Source organism: Gadus morhua, chromosome 22, assembly GCF_902167405.1.
Source record: "Gadus morhua chromosome 22, gadMor3.0, whole genome shotgun sequence".
Classification (NCBI taxonomy): domain Eukaryota; kingdom Metazoa; phylum Chordata; class Actinopteri; order Gadiformes; family Gadidae; genus Gadus; species Gadus morhua.
In genome coordinates this window covers 10,626,741-10,653,719 of record NC_044069.1, presented here as the reverse complement: position 1 = coordinate 10,653,719, position 26,979 = coordinate 10,626,741, and the positions used below count along the sequence as shown (strand labels likewise).

At 46.8% G+C, this 26,979-nt stretch overlaps 1 protein-coding gene across 2 annotated transcripts in view; it reads right to left on the bottom strand.

Annotated features, from left to right (window-relative positions):
• Positions 1 to 248: 248 nt before the first annotated feature.
• The window catches only part of LOC115535666 (oxysterol-binding protein-related protein 10), a 48,758-nt gene continuing 22,027 nt past the window's right edge, over positions 249 to 26,979 (bottom strand). The window contains exons 6-13 of one of the 2 annotated variants that reach the window (XM_030347067.1): positions 22,445 to 22,673; positions 18,675 to 18,805; positions 8,058 to 8,231; positions 7,068 to 7,584; positions 5,243 to 5,429; positions 3,701 to 3,883; positions 3,377 to 3,530; positions 249 to 2,275 (exon numbers count right to left, since the gene is read on the bottom strand). In XM_030347067.1, coding sequence (XP_030202927.1) covers positions 2,231 to 2,275; positions 3,377 to 3,530; positions 3,701 to 3,883; positions 5,243 to 5,429; positions 7,068 to 7,584; positions 8,058 to 8,231; positions 18,675 to 18,805; positions 22,445 to 22,673 — 1,620 coding nt within the window. In that variant the 3' untranslated portion in view covers positions 249 to 2,230. The remainder of the gene's footprint in view (positions 2,276 to 3,376; positions 3,531 to 3,700; positions 3,884 to 5,242; positions 5,430 to 7,067; positions 7,585 to 8,057; positions 8,232 to 18,674; positions 18,806 to 22,444; positions 22,674 to 26,979) is intronic. The other variant, XM_030347069.1, reaches the window with a different exon arrangement.

The following is a 26,979-nucleotide window of genomic DNA, read 5'->3' as shown; positions in this document are numbered from 1 at the left end:
CCGTTCATGATTCTGATTATAATTTGGGCAAGTGAACATTACATTCGGGCAAGCTGAACCTGACCTGTACTTGCCCGATGGGCAAGTGCTTTTAAAACCTTAGTGTCAACCCCAGATTGTGTTTATTTCCTTTAGTACATAGTATAAAGTGGAGTGGAAAGCACAAGATTAAGAGTAATAAAATCTGGAACTTAAATCGGTCGATTCAATCATACTATACTGCAGCAGTCAAAAAATGAGATCCATCATTTAAATTCCACATTTATTAGAACAAAGATTCTACTAAACCTTTTTATTTTTCTTCAAAGTCTCCTTCAACCTATGGTTTGTGGCGTTGCATAGGTATTCTACCTAAAGAGTTATTCGGTCATGGGTCAAGAAAGAACAAGGACAATACATTCAGGATATCGAGTGTGAACAGAAGTGAAATTAACGTTTGATCAAATTAAGACAAATGGATGTGTGTGTGTGTGGCGTGTATTCTAATGCGGACACCTTCTCTCCGTCTCACATCTCACATCAGCATTTCCTTCTTTTAAAAAAGTGCTCGCTAGTTTCATATAAAGCTAGTGTTCATGAACAATGGAACACAGTGGTTGTTGCCTGGCAGTTTGTTGGTACCTGTGATTACAGGTTGACGGCTTTAGATTCGACAGCAGAGTGTACCGACGTTGTGTTGAAACAAAAATGGTTTAGAAGTATAAAGGTTTAGGTACATCTCCCTACCTAAACATCACCAATTCGGGAAGGAATCGAGCAATGCTTGTCTCTAGGTCCCTGCATTGCTTTGTCCACTAACACTGAATAAACAACAAACTGACCTACATTTTCCTTCTCACCGTCATAAGAATATTCGAGAAATTGTTAAAAATACCACAAAGCAAAGGGTTACATTTTTTGGCAATGGCAGGAATACATGGTGAAAGAAAAAAGGCATGTGGATAAGCGTATTCAGGACTCAAGTTGTAAATAGATTACTGGAAACATCTCCTTACACACGTGGCTTCCCTCTTTAATACTCTGGGGAGCTTAATGCCTTCTTTCATCTTCCTGCAGCCAAACAGTGGCTCCCTCGAGTGGGGTAGTGGGGGTCGTGTCCTTCCCTGTATGCATCCCCTCCTATGCATGTTCAAAATATCTCTGGGCTTCATCCAACAGAGATATATTTGCATCGCCGAGCGTGAGCTGAGTGCACCCTCTGCCTAATCACCTCTATGCTACGCAGAGGATACACACACACACACACACTCGAACACACACACACTCGAACACAGAGGACCCCCCCCCCCCTCAGGGTAAACGTAATATTGTGTATTGCACAGGAAGTGTGTCTGTGTGTGTGTGCATGGTATTATTACATAGCTAATGCCTGTGATTAGAGGGTGAACGTAGTTGGAAAACAAGGGTGCATTAGGAAGGGGTGGGAACCGAGGCATTTCCCTTGATGAAAATAAATTACTAGGCTGATGAAAGCTCACCGTGGCACAATAACAGACATGGAGACAACACACTGCCGTCCACGTCGTGTACAAAATCAATGAGACCCTAGTACCAACATCGTGGTGTGACCGGGTACATTCATGTTCTAGCGGTTAAAAATAAAATAAAATAAAAACATCCACAAACGGTGAGGTGTCCGGTTTTGCCGCCGGCCTCGATGACAAAGCGGCGGCCATTTTGTTGTTGACGCGCGGAGGCGTGCGCTCGGAGGAACCACGCTAAGCCTGGCGACGACAACGCTTTGTGTGTGAGACGCACATCTGCCGTCCCCCGGGCAGATCTGTGATGGCGGCCTTGCCAAGCGGTTAGATTTGGATTTGTTTTAAAGCTGCATGACAACGAAAGGCTTTGGAATGTGAAAAAATAGACACTGAGTGCGCACACACACACACACACACACACACACGCGCACGCACGTGAGGAGAGCAGCACAAACACCGGTGGCGAATGTCTTTGAGTGCGCAAGAAAAAAAAACTAAATATATATAGAAATACTCTCACGCGATACTATCATATAAAAATGTATACTATATTTGTCTGATAAAGAACCCTGCAACGAGAATCACCGATACAGTGATGACCCCCCCCTCCCCCCAACCCCGCCCAAACCATTTGGCACCTGGTTCCCTTCCACGTTCCTCCTCAGTGTCTTTGCCATCAGAGTGGAGGAGGAGGAGGGTGGGGCGAAGGGTTTTTATTGATAGTCCAGGGGGTAGTGGAGGTGCTGCGGTCAGGGAGACTTCCGCAGTGTGTTGTTGAAGGTCCAGCCTTCTCCCTGCACATCGAGGGAAGAGGAGAGAGTTGGTGAACTGAGAAAATATATTTTCAGTATTTTGTTTCGTTTTAGCAGGTCACAATTTTTTTGGACGTCTTCTCAACTTGGATCGCTGCAGAGTTTGACAGAACGCTACGATTGCCTCGGCTCATTATTTTATCCTCGTACTCCAATCTGCGCGGAGTTCACGGACGGTGGGGCACACAAATTGAAACTCGGGAGCTGCTTTCGTGATAATATCTTGTAGACGGAAAAGTGATAGTGAAACGTTTTGAGGAACAAACCGAGGAGAGCAGACAACTTGTTGGAGGGGAATTTGGAAAATGTCACTATTTGGAATGTCTCAAAGTCATGTCGGAAACATCACTGACATGATACTTTGGCAGTGTTATCCAGCCCTACAGAATACAGTCAAATATATCTCAGTAATTGTCATATGAAGTCATCAGTTCAGAACTCAGACAACAACAACACAACATACCAAAACAACAGGACAACAGTATGTCCTGTTCCATACCAAAATATGGAAGATCAAGGGCAGCTAATCGCACATACCCCATAGCATGACATGGCATGTTGTTTTAATGTTCTAGTAAAGAATCCTTAAATAGCAGTTAAAAAATCAAGGAAAAGGTCTAGAAAAATGATGGAGAGAATATTTTTTGGGGTAGGAGGGAGGTATAAAAATATATACCTATTGTGGTAACCCGTCTCTGGCACAGCGCCCCTGGAGGCCAAGGGGGCAGGTTGTGGAGGCGGTGTACCACCGATTTTCAACAGATGGCGCCAGTAAGAGCATTGGTGCCAATCATTGAAATACGGAGCACCTGAGGAGCAGGTGGGGAAGCATGCTTTAAAAAGCATGCTTCCACACTCATTCAGAATCAGGGCTCGGAGGCGGCTCACTCACCAAGCCGGGTTACCACACTATATAATATTATTCTCTCCATTAGTTTTCTATGCCTCCTTTTCCACCAAAAAATAATATATATATCTTGATAAAATTATAGAAGATCCAGGACAGCTCATGGCACATCCCCCCTATAGCATGACATGGCATGTTCTAGTGTTCTAGTATAGATCCTAGCAGTAGCTGTGTACCTCCTTGGTGAAGTGTTTGGGGGTCCAGGGTGTGTTGTTCCCCGCTCTCTGCTTCTCCTCTGCCCTCTGGCGTTCCTCCAGCTGGTGCTTGTGTTCCGTGGCCTCCTCCATGTTCCCCTCCTTCAGAGACCTGGTGACGTGCTGCCACAACCGCCTTTGGGACACACACACACACACACACACACACACAAAGAATACACACACACACACCATTTTAGCCCATTGCTGATGTCCCAGCTCAAAATAACACTGTATCCATTCCAGATGTTGTCATTGTTCCAACAGCAGCAGGCTGTGCAGAAGGCTCCGGGCTCGCCGGCTCACCTGGACTCGGTCCGGCCCTGCTTGTCCACCGGCCGCAACTTCTTCTTGATGACGGGCAGCCTGGCCGTGTCCATCACCTTGGTCTCCCCGTTGCTGTAGGTGAACTCCAGCGTGCCGTTCCACTCCCCCTGGGCCTTACAGACCACCACGTTGGTGGGGTTGTGCTTCACCTCCGCAGTCACTCTGCCCAGCAAAGGAGGAAGAGGAGAGTTGGGTTTCGGGACGTGCATTTATGGATCTGTGATTTCACGACACTCGTGGAGGTTTCAGGGAGTAGGATAGCTGGCGTAAACATACATCTGTAATTGACACATGGATGACTTTTTAACCTAACGTGTGCCTTGTTTTATTTTTTGCAACTGCAAAATGAATGGATGCATGCTTTGTCCAGTAATACTGAAAAAACAGCAGACTGACCTGCTTCTTTCTCTCAATTTTTTTTATTTTTGACCTATCAGATCGCTCGAAAAATATAAGAAAATTTGACCAATCAGATCACTCTTAATAAATGTAATTTGTCGACCAATGAGATCGCTTGAAAAACATACAACATTTCGACCAATCAGAACGATCGAAAAATTTAAAAAGTTTCGACCAAACAGATCGCTCGAAAACAATTGAAATTGTCATCCATTCATATCCCTCCATCATTTTCTGTACCCCCTTATTCCCAAAATACATTCACCATCATTTTCTATAACTCCTTTTTCTAATTTTTTTATTCTCTCCCTCATTTTCTATACCTCCTTTTTCTAGATTTGTTATTCTCTCCATAATTGTATATACCCCCCTTTTCAAATAACTAATTCTCTCCATTTTCTATATATTTTTTTCTAGATTTTTTATTCTCTCCATAATTTTCTCTACCTCCTTTTTCCAGATAATATATTCTCTCCATCATTTTCTATACCATCTTTTTCCCAAAAATATATTCTCCATTTTCTAAACCTCCTTTTTCCCCAAAAATATATTCTCTTGATCATTTTCTATACCACCTTTATCTCAATTTTTTTATTCTCTCCATAATTTTCTATACCTCCTTTTTCCAAAAAAAGATATTCTCTCCATCATTTTCTAAACCTCCTTTTCCCCAAAAAATATATTCTCTTGATCATTTTCTATACCACCTTTTTCTCAATTTTTTTATTCTCTACATAATTTTCTACACCTCCTTTTTCCAAAATATATTCTCTCCATCATTTTCTATACCTCCTTTTTCCAAAAGATGTATACTCTCTCAATCATTTTCTATACCTCCTTTCTCCCTATTTTTTATTCTCCATAATTTTTCTATACCTCTTTTAAAATTAATCAATAAAATATATACGTTTTCTCTCCAATTTACTATGCCACCTTTTTCTCGATTTTTTATTCTCTCCATAATTTTTCTAAACCTCCTTTTACCATAAAAAGTATTCTCTCCATCATTTCTCTAATGAAAATCATGAGAATATTTTATGGGAAAAAATTTGCTATAGAATAATGATGGGAGAGAATAGAGGAGAAACACGGCGCTAACCTCCAGAAACCCCTGGGCCTTACCGGTGGACCTTCCCCCCGTAGAAGGGCTTGGTGTGGAAGGTGACGGTGGCCGAGTAGCCGCTCTTGGCACAGCTGATGGAGACCTTTCCCCCGAGCTCCACCCAGGGCACGGTGAGGATGGAGCGGGCGAAGGCGCTGGGCAGCGTGAACACGTAGTCCTCGTCGTGGTCCAGCAGGCTCAGCACTCCTGGGAGGGGGGAGGAGGGGGGAGGAGGGGGCAGCAGGGTCAAGCCAGGGGCAACGCTTTTTGATGTGTGAAAAAAAAGATAATTGCCAGGTTTCATTTCCAATAAATTATAAGACGAAAATACAATTAAAGCATTAGCTGCTTTTTATTACTTATTAAAGTTAAGGGTCTGTCTGGTTCGGATTCTGAATACGAACGCACTGCAAGATGGGTGACATGTTTCGATTACTATTCAGTCATTTTGGAGCGGATATCATCCAGAGTCAATTGGTTTCAGCAGGTAGTGGTTTGGCCCTTACAGGGAGACTGTGAACCCAGGAGCCTTTCAGCTGGGAATCAAACCTCCTAACCTCTCTAGACTATCCATCCCCCATCAGTGTTGTAATAGATGAGTGCGTCTCAGAGAGTGCAACTGTATTAGATATTAGCATATGTTAAACAATATGTTCAAATATGTGACATACCATGTTTACCTAGTAGGCTTACTTTGCCTGCCAGCTAGTGGTAGTACTGTTGGCTGTGGGAACCACTAACCTCCTGACACCCGCTATTTTACCAGAGTTTAACAATTTAATTCCACCAGACACTGCATGGCTTTGTTACGATATTTAACTCAATAGTCTCAAACAGTAATTGAATCTCCTGATTTAACCTGGTATGTGGACTGATGTGTTCCCCCCGGCACGGAATCAGTAATAGCTTTAATGCATTAGCACCTATTACTTATTCTCCTTATAACACCACCGTGGCAGGGATCACTCTTTGTAGGCTGAGGTAGAAAATACATTGCGCTGCAGAGCAAGTCCCCTATTTTAAGCTCTGCATTTCATTTATAAGGCCTAGGAGAATATCACAAGCAGAGATGTTATTCATTGTTAAGCAACAGTATTTGTTATTTTATGTTCAAATAAAATCTATACATAAAAAAGGTACTTCGTTCTCATCAATGTTGATGTTTCAGTTACCCTCTGTGATCATATTTGAATATAATTTAAATGTGTCACGGTGCTCCTCCTCAATGGCTTCCAGCAGCGTCATAGCTGATCAAGTGATGGGTGAGAGGGGAGAGGTGAAAACAGGAGCCGGCAGGTTTCACTACAGCTAAGTGCATGAATAGCATGTCCGTCATCCACCACTCTTCCACTCAGGTCAATCCTATACCAGAAACACCAAAGAACATCCAACACAGACGTAGCCGTCGAGCAAACAGAGGTGTGACTCAGCGGCAACGTATTTATTTTTGGCTGCAAGTAATATTTTCCCAGGCATTAGTTTTTCCCTCGACGCCCCCACGGAACGACGGAGCAGCAAGGCCTATTGATTTCTCTGTGAGAGAGGGATCACGTCTTTCTCTGAGTCATCGCCCCCGAGACGAGGGGATGTCTTGGGGCCCGTATCGCTAGCGCTGCAGTGACGCACACACAGCGCACGTCTGAGTGAGAAGAACGTCAACACTCTCTGGAACGCCTGCTGCTGGACTTCATTAACTAGGGTGCATTGTGTTCCTCCTGGCCTGCAGACACTCAACACTCTCTGCTGTTGAGTTGCCTTGTGATTCTCTCCACAACCACAGACAGACAGACAGACAGACAGACAGAAAGCAATACACATAAAATAGGTTGTGAGACGCTGGCCTACCTTCCCCCACCATGGACACCCCTATGGACATCCCCATGAACTTGCTCTTGGTCCACACGTGGGCGTTCACACACATGTTCCTCTCCCGGCACTCGCAGTAGAACCCGGACACGGGCGGGTGGTGGGACACCTGCTCCGCCACGAAGCCCACCCGGTAGCAGCCTCCCGGGTTAGGGTCCTCCGCCGCAGGGCTGGGCTGGGGGCTGTTGTTAGGGGCCCAGGACGGATCCCGCCCGTGGGACCCCTGGTTGGACCTCACCAGGGGCTTGACCTTGTCCCGCGGCACCTCCCAGGAGCAGTGGAAGCTCTCGCCCAGGACGGGGTTGTAGGGCTTCTTGGCCACGGCGCCCTTGCGGCCCTCGTGGAAGGCGGTCAGGTAGTACTCCACGAAGCGGACCATGCGGTCCTCGGGGGTGGTCCCGGCCGTGATGGACAGGAACATGTCCGGATGGGCCATGAAGTTGGCGTACATCTCCAGCAGCGAGCGCTTCTCCAGGATGAAGGTGGGCAGCACTACCTGGAGGAGAGACGGAGAGGCAGGGAGACAGGAATTAGGAACACTCCAAAGAAAACTGTGTTTCGATGTACGCCATTGTGTTTATTGTGTTAATGACATTGTGTTTATTGTGTTCGATTTACTCTGATGTTTCTGGCTTGGGCTGAGCAACTGTAACAAGTAATTTCCTTCGGGATCAATAAAGGTGTCTGTCTCTATGTCTGTACGTTACAAGCAAACTGAATTCTCTACAGGGTTGCAAAGTTTAATATTAAACACAGCGAGGGAGTGAAACTGGAAAGCGGGGGAAATGAATCCTTCTTCCTGAAGCTTAATTTCACAAACATCACATCCTGACAGATTTCCTGCCACTGATTAAACCCCTCTAAAATGGCCACCAATATGTGTTTAGTCATAAAAATATCTTGTTTATCTCACAACTTTTTGTTTTCTCCCTCGGACCAGGGTCCCGAGCAAAAAAAAAAAAACCCTACCCGCGTCAGATCCATGCCCAGTTTGAGCTGGGAGAGCAGGTGGAGGATGATGCTCCGCTGGTCGTCCAGCACCCCCAGGTCCTCCTCCTCGTTGTCCTCCACGTCCGTCATCTCCTCCCTGGATCCGATGTCCTCCAGGCTCGGGTGCTGCTGCTGCTGTCCTTGTGGTGGCTGCTGCAGGACACACAGGGAGCCAGATGGATTCACATACAGGATAAGGGAACCCGGGCCGTTTAAAGGGGCAGTGCACCAATTAAACACTTTACGACTACTGTCTGCTAGCTAGAAAGCTAGTAGGTTTCAATAATTTACTAAACAATAGGTGTCACTGATTAAATGTTTGGCATCACTTTGCGTAAAGGATGTGAAATGTTATTGGGCGGAGTCTCGGCACCTGTTTTTTTTTCCTTGTTTGTCAAACATAAATAACTGTTTGTAGTCAACATATTCCTTGTAAACTGGTTATTGAAATCTAGTTACACAGATTATATTTGAAGGCGGCAGAACAATATTGAATGACCCACAAAGTATGGTCAACATGTAAAATCAACAAACGTTCCCTTTAATAATGGTGCAATCCACAACACCAGTTCCTCCATACGTTTCCAATGCATGACTTTGGTTTACAACTTTAATTACCACACAGAGAAGGATGGACTACACAAGGGCCTTGTCAAAGTAATGAAAGCCTCACAGATAAATATGTACAGCATTGTTTACAGTGACACATCTCGGTCTGAAATGCCACCGAGGGAAAAATGTACATGGCTGGTTGAGTCTGTAGCGCTGCTTTCCCTAAATGGAACCAACCCTCCATTAATTATACGAGCGGCACCTGAGCTCCCTGTTTGGACACCTCTGTGACTCGGCTCCATATGGTTTTCAGGGAGCATTGAGCACTAACAAGAGCCTTGATGCCACCATTTATATGCATATCAACCCTACTTAGCATCGGTGGAATTGCACCGCTGAGAAAGCAGGAAGGGGGAATTCCAACATGGAAGACCTATTCCAATATTTGCAGGTTCCAGTCTGGTACCTGGTAATAGACTAGTGAAGGACCCATATAAAAGGTGCCTGTTTGGAGCGGACCGATAGCTTGGGCTTCGGTATTGCTGCATGAAACAAACAACGTCAAACCCGACACTGCATTTCCTTTAGTCCTCAGCAGTACTCCCACCAAGGGAAGGGAACTAGATCAGATGAACGTTTGTTGAGAAATAGAGAAAAGGTCAGACAAACAAACAGAAGCTCAGCTAATATCCGGGGAGTCAATTCTAGAAAATTCAGTTTTACTCGTGAACATGGATTAGAACCTAGAAAATGAATTAACACTGACAACTTAATTCAAAAGGTAACAAAGAATTACTAAGACTATCAAATTCTAACACTTTCTTTCAAAACTTCCTCCTTGAGTGTTAATTACAAGTCAAACCACTAAGTTGGTAGTTTAGTTAATAAGATGTCTAGCACAATGTTCTTTAACAACAGACGCAGCAGAAGCTCAGGGTTCTTGATTGACAGGAGTAGGAGAGTGTGGGGAGCTGTGTGTAATTGCAGCGTTCAGCTGGCAGCAGGCCCCATCTGGGTCAGGGGGAACGCTCTAAGCATGTGATATTGTGAATAGAGAGGGAGAACAGAGATGCAGGATGATATGAATATATATAATGCAAGATGAAAGTGCTTCTCACCCGTGGGGCAACAAATACTCTTCTATGCTTTGATTCTTAGCAAATGTCTCTCCGTCTCTCCCTTTCTCCCTCTCTCCTTACCCTCTGTCTATCCAAATCGTGGATCAGGCTGAAAGAGGGCTAAATAATGTACAATTTTGTGGTTGGATAGGAAAATGTATTGGAAATGTGTACTATTCACATCCAATTACGTCAGGGCACAACATGAACAACAGAAGTATCCCTTGTGGGCGGCTGCCACAGCTTGTATCGGTTCGCAGCCTTATTTATGTGTGAGGATGATGCTTTGGTAGAACCGTCTGGGACACAAACGTATGGAAATAACGATGAAGATAAACACACGCAAATGCAAACAGACACACATTGTACAAATATTAGGCTTGAAAACATGCAGAGAAACATGCAAAAATCGAAGACATACACATGTAAAGACCAAGAACAACAAACTGGTTGTTGTGTGAGCCTGTTTTGTCACGGCCATGGTTGTTTTCTATGTCTTGTGTATACAGTATGTGGTGGCCTTTTCAGTCCTGCAACGTAAACGCATAATTTCAGACTGGCGACGATAACGAGTGTAACCTCGAATGAGCGGTGGAACCTTGATTTAAAAGAAACCGTCTAGCACGGTTTCAGATCAGTCTGAGATAATGAGATCACGCCCTCTTCGTGATCTCATTTAAACGTTTAAACGACCAAGCGATTTCGTTGTTGAACTTCATACAGCTTTCCACTCATTGTCACCTTTATTCAAAATGTTTGGTTGCTATGGAGATTCCTGCTTTGGTCAGGCATACACTGTTGCAATAGAAGTGTATGGATCATAGCGTAATAAGTAATTTCTGTCATAATTAATTCTGACTTTGCAATTAGGGGGGGGGGGGGGGGGGGGGGGGGGCACAGTGCCCGCCTAGTTATGGAATTATTTTCACAGTTGGCGTGGAGCAACTGTAGGAATAAAGATGTAGGGAGGTGGCTGCTGTCATCTGAATATTTCATCCCATGCATCACGTGAATCTGATGTATAGGTCGTTCATCACAGCAAACGCAACACACACACTCACACTCCTTGTAACTTTCAGTGAGCATGGCATGCCATGAAGCCTTTTTACGTTCAACATTTGTTATGCACACGTGCGCAGAAAAAACATTGACTCACACACACACACACACACACACACACACACACACACACACACACACACACACACACACACACACACACACACACACACACACACACACACACACACACACACACAACCAAGTAGCTTGTACATTTTTCCAAGTTATAAATAGAATTGAGAAGCAAAGAGGAGATGGGACGGGAAGGTGTGTGCACGTTTGTGCGCCGATGGCACGGTGCATGCGTGACACCAGCACTACTAACTGATTAAACAGCCTCTTGATAGCAGCGGGAAATTGCTGTTCAGGAGGAAATGAGCAGTGAGGGGTTCTGAGTCGCTCAACCTCGCCCTGATCTGGCATCTTACAGGGCCCATCACGTCCAGAGCAGCGCTGCTTAATGACATTTATTCATCTTGGGAAAGGATAGGAAGTGACACATAGAGGCTGGGACTTTGTTTTGTGAGGAGGGTTTAATGTGGCAATCCTGAAGATTGTCCATCATATGGTTATCTTCTCTAGTTCTCGGGCAGCCTCTGATGAGGAACGTTTGGTTAAGCTAAATGTTTATGAGATGGTTACACACAACCTCACATACAGGGAGGTACAGGTTAAACCTAGCTTGCCATTACCAGACACACCAGTGCTGAAGATTAGATTAGAGATTGACGTCTGACACAAGTTGTACGAGGGATCCTTCAGACCAATGTTAATTTGATCAGATTCAATCAGGTTAAATTCCACATGGGCAGTCCAGTAACAACTATTTAGTAATATTAGGTAGATAAGAGTTCATTATTTAGCAAAGTTTTTTCCTTTTTTTTTTACAACTTTTAAGGGATTAGGTGCAGTCAACAAGCAAATGACATATACAGTACATAACAATACTAAGGAAATGATTTCAAACACTTAAAATACATACAAGTAAACAATAACACAATTGAATATTCACACACACACACACACACACACACACACACACACACACACACACACACACACACACACACACACACACACACACACACACACACACACACACACACACACAGTATGTTTGGAAAGTACTGCCTTGAGTACTTTCCAACCACAAGCCTGTACTGATTGTACTGGACCACAAGTCCAGCACAATCTATACTTTTTCACAATCAAAGTACAATTAAATTCCCGCCGTTCGAAAAAAACACCCACACTCACTTCTTGAGGTGATGTAATATCCAAAAATGTTCCCCAAGTCAAATGGTGCTGCCTCGCCTTCAAAAAAAGCTCCAAAATGAACTTTTGGGAGCAAATACACAGGCTCCTTCCTTCCTTCCCCTTTGCTTATCCCAGGCCACTGCAGGGCTGCATGTGATGGCAGGCTTCTGTATAGAAAGCTCTGTGAGAGGCTTTTGTATGTGGAGGTGACTCACAGAGGCAAACAGAGAGAGAGAGAGAGAGAGAGAGAGAGAGAGAGAGAGAGAGAGAGAGAGAGAGAGAGAGAGAGAGAGAGAGAGAGAGAGAGAGAGAGAGAACAGAGAACGGCCTGTGAAATGAGACCTAAGCAGAGAGGGAGTGAACGAGAGTGCGAGAGAGAGAGAGAGAGAGAAACAGTGCGAGAATGCCCTGGGAGATGAGAAATAAGGATCGCTAGAGAGAGAGCGAGAGCGAAGCAAGATAGAGAGACCTGCCGACACCAATGACTTCCTCTGCCGTGATAATTGCCCCCCCCATCCCCGACAACACACCACCTCTTCTAACGTTCACGTGTTTCCCTGCTCCTCTCCACACGACCCCACCCACTCACCGACGTCACTACTCCCCCAGGCTTCCCCCGTGCCCCTCCCCCTTACTCACAAGCCTTTCTCCACACACACGTGTCGTTTTCCTTTCCGCCCGCCTTGGCTCGCTCAAATTTCTGTGTCGCCTTTTCCATGGCGCTGTCAATGTCTCCACCACCTCCTTTCCCCCCCCCCCCCCCCCCCCCCCCCGTCTCCATCCCTCTCTCTCTACCTCCAGTGTCCCTGTGTCTCTCGATCGCCCCTCTCTCTGTCGTCACCTTGGCGTCCGCCCGTTTGCCTTTCATTGGAGACACACATCCCTTCTATTTCCTATTCATCCCATACACTCTCTTCTCCATTGTTCCAGACAGTCTCATCTCGATCGTTTCTTCTTTCATTCACAATTCCAGTCTATGCTTGCTTTCCACTCCCCCCCCCCCCCCCCCCCCCCGCCGCCGCCCACACAGACACACACCTCCCCCACCACCACGACCACCATCCCCATTCATGCCAGCCACTATTCCATTCTTTTTCATGTGTCGCCCTCATTTCAATTCCCTCGTTCTCCAGCCTGCTTTCTCTCTCTACCCCGCCGCCACCGTCCATTTCTGTTTCTTTATCTCACACCTAATCTCTCTTCGCCCCCTCTTCTGCTTCCCCTTTATTCCTCCTCTTCTCTCTCTCATCAAGGACTCAGGGGAGGGGGGGAAGAGAGAGAGAGAGGGAGAGAGAGAGAGAGAGGTTATAAATGTATTGCCATCTTCAAAGGCCGCTGCCTGCCCAAGCTTCCCAACGAGACCTAACCTTTAAAGGCACAGGGCCTTCCTCATCCTCATCCTCCCCCTCATCCCTACCTCTCCAGAATGTCAGCCCTTATCTCTAACTGCCCTCCCCCCTCCGCCACACACACACACACACACACACACACACACACACACACACACACACACACACACACACACACACACACACACACACACACACACCCTTTCATCCGGTAGCTTTGCTCATCGTCGTCGTGTCCCCTGTCTGAGGAACAGGAATGGATAGGGGGGTGGAGGGTGGGGGGGGGGTATGCGAGGCTGGACAGTGGAGGGGTTGCCAGCCAGATGACCTTTCGCTAACAATGGTCTCCGTCCGTAATAAGGGGACCCCTCTTGGCGCTCGAGGGAGACTAAAATAGTGACAACTCTCGTCTCATACTCTAAACTCATAATCACTCCTCCTTGACAGCGACGTCAACGTTTGTCTTCTTTCCCCCCCTCCCATCCGGAAATGGTGTGTGTGTGTAAACCATCTGTGCGTAAGTGTTTCTTAATGAGCGTGCCCAGGCCTCGTGTTCCAAACCCGCAGTCCTTGTTGACGTACCCCCCCCCCCCCCTCCTTGTTTGGTGGAATAAGCCAAGCGATTTCATAGCCAGCGCTGCGGGGAAGCACGGTGGCGCACACCACTTCAATGATGGGGGGGGGTTACACAGTAGCTTTGAGCCACGGCTCTGTTCACCGCCGCACGAGCGTCGCTAACAGAATAGCGGCTCGACGTGAGCTCCGGCGGAGAGCGTCGCTGTTAAACTCAAAGTGTGACTCACTGAACAGAGCTGTGCAGAAGTATCATTACAGCGGAGACGGGTACAAAGCGTTGCCGAGATGAAGTGATTTATATTCGAGCTAAAGTGAGTTATGATAAACTGTGTGTGTGTGTGTGGTTTGTACGTACGATCGGTGTGTGTGTGTGTGTGTATCTGTGTGTGTGTGTGTGTGCGCGTTTTTGTATCTGTGTGCGTGTGCGTATCTGTGCGTGTGTGCGTATCTCTGCGCGTAAGCGTGTTTGTATCTGTGCGTGCGTGCGTGTGTGCATGTGTGTGTTGGGGATAGCTGGTGTCTCGGTGGTGTTGTAGGGGGTGAAAGTGATACGGGGAGGGCCTTGTTATAGCGTAAGTGTGAACAGGAGGCAGAGACCTGTAATTAAAATATGTGTTTTGTACTTTGATCAAACATCTTACGAGAGAACAGGCATAAAGAAATGCCCCCTCACCACACACAAGCACACACACAGTCTCACAGTGTATTTAAAGGAAAACTGAGGAAAACATTTTAATTAATGGTAATTTATGTTAAATAAAATGTCCATAGTTAGGGATGTTGTTCATTATTGAAAACAAGTTTTTAGGGTCTTAAAGCAGGCCTGGGAACATACAGTATTAATAATTCATTCAAAAAAGATATATTCCAGGGAATTCTGGATTTCAAACGGGAAACAATGAAATCGTCGACACTTCTTTCTCGGCAGATGCTCTCGGCACAGCTGGGCCTTTCACAGGTGCTGCTGGGGCAGAACAAGATGATCTAACCTTCATCAAAGCCCCTGATCACAACATCAAAAGCTTCCCAGCAGCCAGTTTGTCATGCTTCAGGTCATGATTAACATCAGCGTGCCACTGTAAATCAGTGTTCAGCCACCCAACACACACTATGCTCCATAATTGGCACATTCTTTTGGGACTCGTGTGGGACTACTTGTCATGGTATATTATAGACTAATAATGAGTGTCAAATTAGTAAAAATAAAAAATATAAGTTTTTGTGTACTACTAAGGAGAATGCAAATAAAACATGCGTGTCCTCAGTTCATTTTCCCGACACACACACACACACACACTAAGGAGAATGCAAATAAAACATGCGTGTCCTCAGTTCATTTTCTCGACACACACACACACACACACACACACACACACACACTAAGGAGAATGCAAATAAAACATGCGTGTCCTCAGTTCATTTTCTCGACACACACACACACACACACACACACACACACACACACACACACACACACACACACACACACACACACACACACACACACACACACACACACACACACCCTTTCTTCCGGTAGCTTTGATACTGAACGAGAACAGCCTGGATATGGGGTGGGAGGGGGGATATTTGAAGCTGGACAGTGGAGGGCTGGCCACACACACACACACACACACACACACACACACACACACACACACACACACACACACACACACACTAAAAGAAGAATAACTCCAAACAAGGCTCTTCTAGAATATCTATGTTGAGTCGGCATGGTAACGCGACGCAGACCCTTAGTTACCCGGGGAGATATCTCCGCGTGCTTGAAGAAGTTTAGTTTCGATTGTTGGGCGTCACCCATCTAAGCTGCCCACCGAGTCGCTGAGCTAAATAAATCCGGAGACGAGAAGCAAGCAGTGAGTCACGACCGACGCTTCCCCACACACAGAGCTCTGCCACCTACCTGCCTGAAGAAGAGACCACCAACACGCACTAGCCAGTCGCTAACCGGTACGCGGTCTTTTAATGAGAACACTTAGCGAGTCCGTATTTTTAGACAGGCCTACGTCTCATTAGGTAGCACAGTGGAGGTAAAGGCATCTTGCTCGAGGAGGCTTACAGGGAGAAATGGGCAATTATCCATCAAAATTCGAGATTTTTTTTTATTTTGGGCAAGTGAAAGGCCGCTTTTCAGAGGCCTCATCGTAACACAAACATATAGGTGTTGCTCTTTGTATGTGGCCGGGCACAGCTAGTAGACTTATCTGCACTAATTTAGCCTCGTACCCGTGCCCTGGTACATTAAAAGCAGCAGACCGATCATTAGTGTAAGGAGTGACACCGGTGTTGGTCCTACAATGACCCCTGTGCGAAAAGGGTCTGTGGTACAAACGTATAGGAATCAATACATTCAGTCCTTTGCTGCCCTCTGCTGGAGAATAGTGGAACTGCAGCCCGGATGACCACTGACGTGTTTGCTCTGGAGAACATGTGACCCGGTGGGCCAAGCTCCGGCTGCAGCATGACTCGATTATTACACCTCCATTCCCCCTATTGAGCATGCACTCCAACCCATAAGGCCATTTCAATCTACGCCATCAAAACATTCTCGGTGCCCTATCAGACCGCATCAACGTTTGGCCACTGTCACTTGCCTCCCCTAAACGTTCACACCTCGAGGTGCACAGCAGACCGCTGATTGATTTTATGTCATTCACTGTCACCGCTGCACCGGGTGATCCCATCCATAACAACCGCTGGGCTTCAGCTAACAGGTACAGTGCTACTATTGGAAAATGCATAAACAGTGACAACAATTCTGCAAGCGTACACACTTTCATCGAGCACGCACACACACACACACACACACACACACACACACACACACACACACACACACACACACACACTGGCCCACTGCCAGGTGAAAATAGAAGCAGGCCTACTCGCTCTTGTTGTCTGTGGAATTTTAACCAGACGGGCAGCTGGAAAGTGGAAGGCAGCAGAGAGGACGAGACCTCTTTCGTTTTGCTCTCACCGCTCTTCAGACCACCAAGGTCGTCGTCCGGACCACTCCAGTTTTGGAATCCGCTTTCCTGCCCTCTGCCAACCAAATGCTTTGAGCTCTTCTTCGGCCTTGACAGGGGGTTAATGTCTCATTAGAGAATGGACCGGAATCGGTATTGAGATAATGAAACAGTTAGCTGCTCTGACTTGACTGAAGTAGAGTAGCGCATTTAACCCTTTCACAGTCCTCCTCGAACCGCAAAAAACATTATAACTGATAATACAGACAAAAAAACGATTAAATTACATTAATGGCTTACATCCCATGTAACGTTCATTTATTTTCTACGTGGTGGGCGGCATTCAACCGAATAAATCCATCCATCTATTTCATGTCAAACTGCCAAACGGTCTCTGTTCTTCAACAGCTCAACAATAGGTCTGAGTCACTTGTCAGCGCTGACTGTGAAACCCCATAATACCCTGTTTTACAGCCATCCGTCAATAGGAGGAGGATCGTTATCTTGATGGCTCACAGTGCTGCTCCCCAGCTGTTATAGCGCAGCCTTTGTGGGACAGAGAAACATTGCCTGGCTCCCATTCGTATACCTCACCCCCCACTATGGGAAACATGCTGAAGTAGTAGGATCCCCCCCCCCCCCCCCCCCCCCGGGTCATTAAGTGTTATGTTTTATAGTGCCTTGACACATAATTGCATGTTTAAATACATATTTAAACCTGCGTCCTCTAACTCTTTTCCATTGCAGTCATCACTTTTGTTTTGAAATGTGATTAGTATATCATATTTTCCCCTCCACGGACCAAATTGAACAAGAGAAAATATCCAACTTAGCGTAGGTGCGCATGCATGGGTGTGATGGGTGTCACATAACAATAGTTATCGTTGCAGTGAAGCAGGCAGGGGAGCCGTGTAAAAGGGACAGTAGTGAAATTAATTCGCAGGGACAGACATACAGCACTTAAAGCTATACAAAACGTGAAATCTAAATGTGGTTCAAGGGCAAGGGGGCTCCACGCGTTACACAATCCTCCTGCGCCCCCCCTCTCTCTACATACAGGGCGGCCCAGATACCGCACGCTATTCACGTGCGTTCGGAGAGCTAGCGTGTGGCTGAGCGCCAGCGCACCGCTGCATCGTGACCCACTTATTACACAGCAGATCTGCTCCAACCCTCAGCAGCCTGAGAGCACTCTCCCTGCGTCACACCAGACCGAGGGCAAGACATCTCTGAGCGTGACAGGGGAGGATGGAGCATGTAGGGGGAAGCGGGACTCCCCCCCCCCCCCCCCTCTGTCTCCGGGGGGGGCCGACACCGCCCGCTGACGTCGGCGAGCCCTTCACGAGGGCTGAGGAAAACATGCGTCTTGTTTCCTTCAAAATGGCTTCCGCCTTTGCGCATAGCCCAGACCCACCCGTACAAACTAGAGAGGTGGCCGCGTGGCAACAGCATTCGGGAAACAGGGAACCGTCTGGAAAGGGAAAGAAGGACGCCCGGATGCCAACGCTAAAGGAGAAGCAACCTCTTCGGTTCAAGATGATTCACGTCCTTAAAAACAATAACAACCGTAATAGGGCGTTTCACCGCAGGTGACCTGTGGGAGCCAGGGCGTGGCGCCATGGGGACGGTGAGGGGGAGAGAGGCGAGAATAAAGAGCGTGGACACCAGAGAGAGTCTGCAGGCCATCCTCACCTCAGCACCAGGGGACATTCCCTTCTTCCTGAGGGACGGGGAGGGCTCGGCCAAGCGCAGGGGCGTCGGGCCGCCGTTCTTCAGGTGCTCCACCGAGGGCGACTTTGGTACAGTCCACACAGGTGCACCATCTGGAAGGAGATGGGTGAGGTTAGGACCAAGTCGGAGGGAATGGGTGCGGGGGGATACGGTGTTTGTGTGTGTGTGTGTGTGTGTATGTGTGTGTGTGTGTGTGTGTGTGTGTGTGTGTGTGTGTGTGTGTGTCTGGTGTGTGTGCACGCGTCTGGTGTGTGCGTGTGCGTGTGTGCGCGCGAGTGTGTAATATATCGGTTCATTGTTATTTTTAGATCAACAAGAGCTCGCTTGAGGCAAAGAGAAAAGAATTGTCTGAATTAAAAAACAACCGTTTGAGAAGTGTCTCCGGGCAACCGTTCAAAAAGAAATGCAACATAAATATACACTAATATCAATGATACATTTCCATTATCAAAATACCTTCAGTGGTATGGTCTATTAAATACCATTCATTATTTGACATTCAATTCTGAATGCGTAGAAACCAAGGCGTTTGAGTGAAAACTTGGCCCCAGTCTGAAGAGGACACTTGAACAGGCAACTCATCCACTACAGTGCATTAAAACACACTTTGGAATTGCTTCTCATAAAAGATCCTATTGCAATCCACTGCAAAGAGACTGATATTAAGAACAGCCGCCGCAGCCTCCTCTCATTGCATATCCCAGCAGCCAAGTAAGGTTTAATGTCTGAATGCAACAGCCCCAGTCCACATTATCCATTAGTGAGTAGAAAGCGGTGCTGACTGAGACAGCAGGACGTGCTAGGGGAGGTGCCTGCGGCGGGCCCATCCAGATGAAATGCTATTAAGGATCGCTGGGGTCAGTCTTCCAGTCAACCGACAGGGCGATTTAAAGTGCTAGCCTGCCTGCTCCATTACATACCAGCTGTGTTGGTATACATACCAGGACAGGCATAGACGTCTGCCTTGCTGGCATGCACGCTGGCATATGGTACGTCCGATTAAGTCCCAAAACATTTACTGTTGGAAATGAGTTCTTACATGGCTTTATTACCCTGGTCCCTGAGCATTCCCAATCAGAAACAGCATCTGCAATCACTGGTGTTTCTCAAGAGGTGGTGCTGTCCCTGCAGTTCAATCTGAGTGTTTGATGGGTCTTTAATTTGAGCTGAGACTTTGCTTTGGGATGTCACCGTCAGCACCAGAAGTAGAAATGAGTGGGCTACAGAAGCCATTGAACCTGGCGCATGCAGGTGAACTGAAAGGTCTATGCAGGCCAGTGGTGGAAAATCTCAGGTTCAGAGTCAAAAGTGTAGCCATCGTTTTTTACCTCACCCATGCAGCAATGCCGCTTGTCTGAATTATCGGTTGTGCATTTGAATTGCGGCCTTTCGAAAATGACGATGCTGTACTCAAAACAGGGAGGACTTTCATGTTCTGAACCCGGAAGTTCCAGCTTTTGTGCAGACCAAAACATTGAACAGACAAACGTTCATGCCTATTTTTCAATGACTTTACCTTCTATTTCTGGGCTTGGACATCAAAGTAAATACAGTTATAAGTGTGCCCCTTTTCTTTGTTTCTCAGACAAAAACACAAAACACACTTGATCAAGAAGTACATACAAGGTTACATGCCGTTGACATATCTTGATTGCACACCAACCAATATCGCTTTTCTTCATGGTAAAGGCGAAGGGACAGATAGGGCTGGAGCATGGTTGGTGAGCTAAATCCAATTCTTCATGGATTCAACATGTCCTTAAAGAAAATCAGGCAGTGTTGGAGGACCAAAACAAACTTTTCGGGGGGAAAGCGATTAAGGTAAGGGGAAAATACGTCCAATAGCCACCCAAGACCCCCCTGTCAAACCGAAATCTGACAAGGTATTTGGTACACCCCTCAAAGTCCCGGCCCCCTCTGGTCCATAACATTCCCTTTCAACAAACCAAGCCTAGAACGCTTGTTCACTTGGCTGGTACTCTGGTTCCACGCCAGAGTAGGCCATTCCCCCCCCCCCCCATGTGAACCCCCATGCTCAGCTTGCTAGTGGTGAGCAGTGGCCATGCAGTGGCTGCACTGTAGCGAGAATCTCCTGCAGAGGAATTGCTGTGAAAAATAAAAAACATCAAGCCAAAAACCGACCGAGTATCCCCGTTCACAGCTGCTTCAACGTGTAACACTGCCCATGCCGTCGTGCCAGACCATGAACAACATTTGGCCAAACAGCGCACAGAGTCTCTCGATGTAGAGGAGTGTCGTAAGAAAATAAGCTAAGTTAAAGGTGGGTGGGTGAGGTACATGCCGGGAGCAGGGAATGCCTGGACCCCCGCGGGCCCTGTCGTCCAGGCAACAGACGGAAAGAGGTTTGTACTTGCGACTGGGCGGTCCCATTCCGCACCACCCCCTGTCTGACGAACAGGCAGAGGGCAGGGTGACTGCTGACGCATATGGGACAAAAGACCAACAAAGTATGAGGATTAACATGGGATCTGTCAGCCCGGCCCAAAGATAAGGCACGCACCAAACGCAACACCAGGAACCACATTTTGCGTTCTGAATTCTGTTACGTATTTGTATTTCTTCACACCAAAGAAGCAAATGCAGTTTCAAACAGGAGGGACATTGGCCCAAAATCTAATCTAGTTCCCCCTTAATGTATCTTTGTGTTTTTTTTCTTTTGATTAGAAAGGGAATCCTGTAGCAAGCATGCTACAGGATGCTTGCTACTTATAAGTCAAATAATTTATGAATGAGATGGTGTGCATTTGTTTAGTTTCCAAAAGACAATTCGCTAGGGAGGGGTGGTTTTCATGGAAAATAATGACATGTGTGAGATAAGGGCTACGGACCACCGGATTTTGAGACAACAATAAAAAGAGCAGATTTCCCCAGAATGCCTCCGTTCCGAGGAATGTGCAGTGTTCCTGATCTGTTGTATTAAGCTGGTACACGTGTTAAGCCATTGAACGCAGACGTCTACAAACATAGAAGCACCCCATGGCTGCAAAGGATTCCTTTAAAAGAGCTTTATTGATTCAATTTAAGTTTGGCACAGTAGGTTGAACATTGTAGCACGGCCCGACCCGTAGGCAACAAGGTGGTGTTCTTTGGTAAAGACCGTTAGAGACTTAGGGATAATAGGTTTACTGGACTTTAGACTAAATTAAGAAATACCTGCATAGTATTAGAGAAATAGGTTCACTTATTTACACATACCCCTATATTTACATTTTCTTCACATACACTTAGCAACACAAGTTTGAAATGCTTTAATGAACTTTTGTAAACAGTGTTGTCTGTAAGTGAACTTCCACACGCATTCACTCATGCATACACTTGGCACGCAGTAAAGATTTTCAGAAGGAATCATTTGCATTTTACTTCATTTGACAGCAAGACAAACAGCAATGAATGGGAAAAACATCTAAAACACAAAAAAACACAAACAACAAGAGGAACAACAACAAATACATTCACGAAACAGAGGTTCAAGTTCAAAAATCACTGTTTGAACGGAGACAACACTCAACAACATTTACCGCAGACACTCAAGTCCACAGACCCCAACAGGTAGGGACAAAGGCCACAGTCTAGCACGGCCAGGGGAGCCTTGACGCTGGGGTCGGGCCCTTGACGGGGGGACTGGGGGGAGACGGGGGACGGAGGAAATGGGGATGTAGGTGTGGGGGGCTCCAGAAGCAGAGCTGGAGTGGGACCCGGGGCCAACTCACCCGACTGGGCTCCGAGGATGGTGTGGTTGGGCTGGGAGGCCTTAGAGAGGGGCTGGCCCTGGCTCTGCTGAAGGATGTTCAGACACTCCCCCAGGCAGCTGAGGGTGGCCGCCGAGGTGGCCTTGAGCAGCAGCAGGTCCTGGTCCAGGCAGGACAGGGGTCCCTTGGTGGGCAGCGCGTCGATGGAGTGGACCAGGTTCTTCTGCTGGCCCTCTGCCTGGGACATCACCTGGGGAGGGAGCGGGAGAGACCACGGTCAGGGTGGTACACTGGCAGGGGAATCATACCGCAGTTTGAACATGAGTGAGCGAAGTGTTGACATATATTGCAGTCTGCTGCAGAACCCCTTTGCCCTAGATACCTTCTCTTTTTTTAACAGAGTAAACAACTCCAAACTAAATATGCCCAAGTCCAAATGCAGACATTTTGGAGAGACCTGCCTGTACCGGAAGCACGCCTCAAGCCTCCAAAAGCTTCAATGTGTTCCCTGACAGTTTGGGAGGGATAAAATAAGTTACACACAATCAGTTCAGCCGAAGGTGTCAAATGCTGTTGCATTCCTTTGGAAATACAAAATATCCTTTTTCGGCAATGTCCTTGGTCAAGGGGAACCGAGTCGTGCCCTGGGTCATTGTACTCTGAAAAAATATATCAGCTTCTCACAACGATTGATCACGCTGATATCGAGTGCCAAAGGTATATTCGAAATGTACAAAAGCCATGCCTGAACGTCTACCACTTGCACATTTGCGATGCCGGTCACATCGTCCTCCATCACTTAATAAAATCTCCCAGTACAACGCCAGCCGACCGGTGGACTTCAGGTGGAAACGATTTTGTCGGGGGGAGGATGTGATCAGCATCGCTTATAGGGGACTAGATCATTTGTCATGCATTTCTATTAGGATGTTCAGGTCCAAATGTACCTTTGTAACCGTGGGTACAGACCAAAGTGAACACACCCAGCTACAACCCAAACACCCCACATAAATACACTCACATACACACACACTTGACATAAAAACAAGAAAACATCATAGCTTCTCAGGTGTGAATCTTTTTTACACACACACACACACACACACACACACACACACACACACACACACACACACACACACACACACACACACACACACACACACACACACACACACACACACACACACACCTAGAAGTGAAACATTCTGCTATGACTCACCTATAAGGTTTACAAATTGTCAGTCCAGCCGGTAGAATTCATATTTCTGCTTTGTAATGAATCTAGGTTAAATAAAAATGTTTTATTCATTATCATTGCCTGGTGTCACAGCTACATCCGTACTTTCTTCAACATTAATATCACATCTGCCTGAAACGGTACGGTGAGCTATTTCCAACCAATTCACACCGCTTCACGGAGATCAGTAAACACGCCTCTAAAACAATGTATGGTCACCATGCAGTCAAGACTTATTTCCCATACACGAGTTATTAATACCGATTGTTTTCTAATGGGAAGTAATAAAGTCCTTGATATTGCTAGATCCAACCTTCAGAAAGTACAGAACCACAAAAGAACAGATGCCTTGATTATAATGGAGCCCAATCAAAACCAATAGACCATAAGAGGTGGCTGTTTTTAGTTTACAGTGCAAGACTGCAGGTTTATGCGTTGCTATGCAACCCTAAAATAATATGTACGGCTCAGAGATTCAAGACGATTACAACACAAACAAACTACAACCGAAAATAGGTAGGAAGCCTAACACCGCTTACGGTCAAGTCCTAATGACTGAATAGAGAGAACGGCAGAGAGGGAAAGAGGACCCTTAAAGCAAGTAATTAACCACAATCCCACACAAATAGCTTGTTTAATCATGCTATGACTTTCGTCTGTGTACTCCAGATATAGAAGCTGCAAATTAAGGCTACAAAGGGCCACAAAAACGCTGGCAGAGAGGGTTTTTTAAATAGATTCCTGGATGGGTTTGACCAGAGTAATACTAATGAACTTCGATGATCAAAGTTCCTTTATCTTCCTTCAACAACTTATTTATAATATGGAGTGCTCTACTCTCCACACCGAGCCTGTAATCATCATCGGTTATGTCAGTGAGACACAGCCTCCACCACCATCTGAAGTGGGCTTTTGAAGTATAAAGGACCGTGTAATGTTACTCTGTCTGCAGCGCCATGGTTACATTTATTGAACACCTGTCCCTACGTGGACCAACCGTCATCCCACACTATGTTACATTCAAATGAAAGTTAAAGGTTGAGGATGGAATTCTCTTTTTTGACAATTTTTGCAAAATTATTTGAAATCCTTATCATAACCCACTTACAGCCACTGAGTTAGAAGTACTGACATGAAAATTAAACAAGTCAATCATCTGTGGAACGGGCAGGGCTCGAAAAACTCCAACCAATGATTTCCAGAACCACCAAATGGCATTGGACAGTAAGTACATCAATCAAACGGTCGTACTGCACTCCCACTCCCCCTCCCCCGCTCCCCGCGCGTGACCCCTTCGTGCACATACTCAGAGCAAGCTTCTGTTGTTATCCTGCGGTAGCTACTGGAACTAGCTAACCAGCTAATCCACATTTGGACCTAGCACTAGAAGACAACCCTAAAGTCCAACCTAGCTAGCCTGGCTCGCTCTCGCGCATCTGTGTTCGCCCTCGTGCATGATTGCGCGTCCAGGTACTTGGAATGGGTCAGCGTTGAAGGAGAAGGGGTAGGACCATTTGAGTTGTGTATTTTCAAAATCTGTTGGCTTTCGCAAATCCCATACCCAACCTTAAAGCGAAAAAAATAAAATAAATTATAACAGATAAAAATCTTGCAAATACGCCACAATACGTAGACTAACGCAAGATATTCTTACTTCCCATTCATTCTGGGACACAAGCACACAAGACACTACAGCAACTGTCATCCGACCGGAAAAAGCCTGCAGCAAACCGGGACCAGAAGGCCTCCAATAAGGAAGCTAAGTGGTTGGGCTCGGAGCGCGCCCTTCCCCACAGCAGGCTCACTGCAGAGCCAGCAGGACCTGCCACGCTGCCAGAAATAGCCTGACCCTCAGTGATCTTACTCAGCCATGGCAGCACAGAGCACCGAGTGGAGAGAGAAGGGAAAGGCGTTTGATGGGTTCACGCGTTGTGACAGGCAGGGCCGCCGCCGCTGCTACCAAGGCGAGGAGTGAGTCGGGACGCGGCCGTCGGGGGATGTCGACGGATGGACGGACGCACGACCCGTCTTTCGATGGAGCTAAACATAAACGTGTGGGGAGATGGATGCGCGGATAGGATTGTGTTTCAACAGCGATACACGGCTGTAAGGATAGAGGGGCGGATAGGATGGAGCCATAAATGAAGAGACGGATGGACGGGCGGTATGTCGCTCTGGGTGCGTGCGGATCGGGTGAACGATGAGGCTAACGCCATTACGGTGGGCTGCATTTTTCCAAACCCGGGTCTGAGCGATGGACCTCTGCGGTACAGATATCGGTAACAGTAGAAAGAACAATGTCCATCTTCCCTCAGATGAACAGCCGGAGGCGAGTATCTTCCTTGAGGGTGGGGGTATAGTGCTGTAGCAAAAGGTTGTTGATTAAAAACCCATCCGCAGGCGTCATCCTAGGGGGGTGATCCCCGCAGGGGTAGAGACACCAAACGGACACTTCGGAAGGTTGGTAAAACAAGTCACAGCAAATTACAGGAAGGTGAATCCCGCTGTGGGGAGTTTTCCATGAGCTAATGAGCTCCACACTTTTGAATAAGTGTGTAGCTTCTGCTGCCTTCAAAGTTCCTTTATGACCTTGCATAGAAAAACGTTAGAACTTGAACATGCTAACAACGCTTATAAAAGCACCGCCCGTGAATCAACCTAAAAGGCAGCCTTGCTATCAGCGTAATGGAAGACAACGTGGAACAGTGGTGCATAAATCACACACACACACACACACACACACACACACACACACACACACACACACACACACACACACACACACACACACACACACACACACACACACACACACACACAGGGCCCTGTGCCAACGCTCCGCGGGCCAGGTTTACAGGCCAGGCCAGGGAAAAGAAGTGCAATAAAAAGGGGTGAAGGATGAGGCCTGAAGAAGGTCCCAACCTGGAACGTAGGAGATCACTTTGACAATAAGACAGCAGGCTGGGTTTCCATCGGAGAGAGGCGGCCTTATGGAAGAAAGGAAAAGAACAAAGGCCACTGCACTCACACTAACTGGGATATGGATCACACGGTACAAGTAGACCCATTTTCTCTTCCACATTGCGAGGCCATCTGTGGTGATGTCGCACTTGAGGAAGACAAATAAAAAATGACCAAAAAACGAGGGAAACACCAAATGGCTGTGTGTTTTGCCTCCGCGGCAGACACCATCTGCTCAGTGTTTACCCTGACCGTTGGCGGTTCACTTTGGGGAAAAGAACGCCCCCACTTTGGAGAGGTGAGAGAGATGACGTGCCTCCCGCTGTGGCTGAGTTCCTTTCCTTTTCTGTGTCAG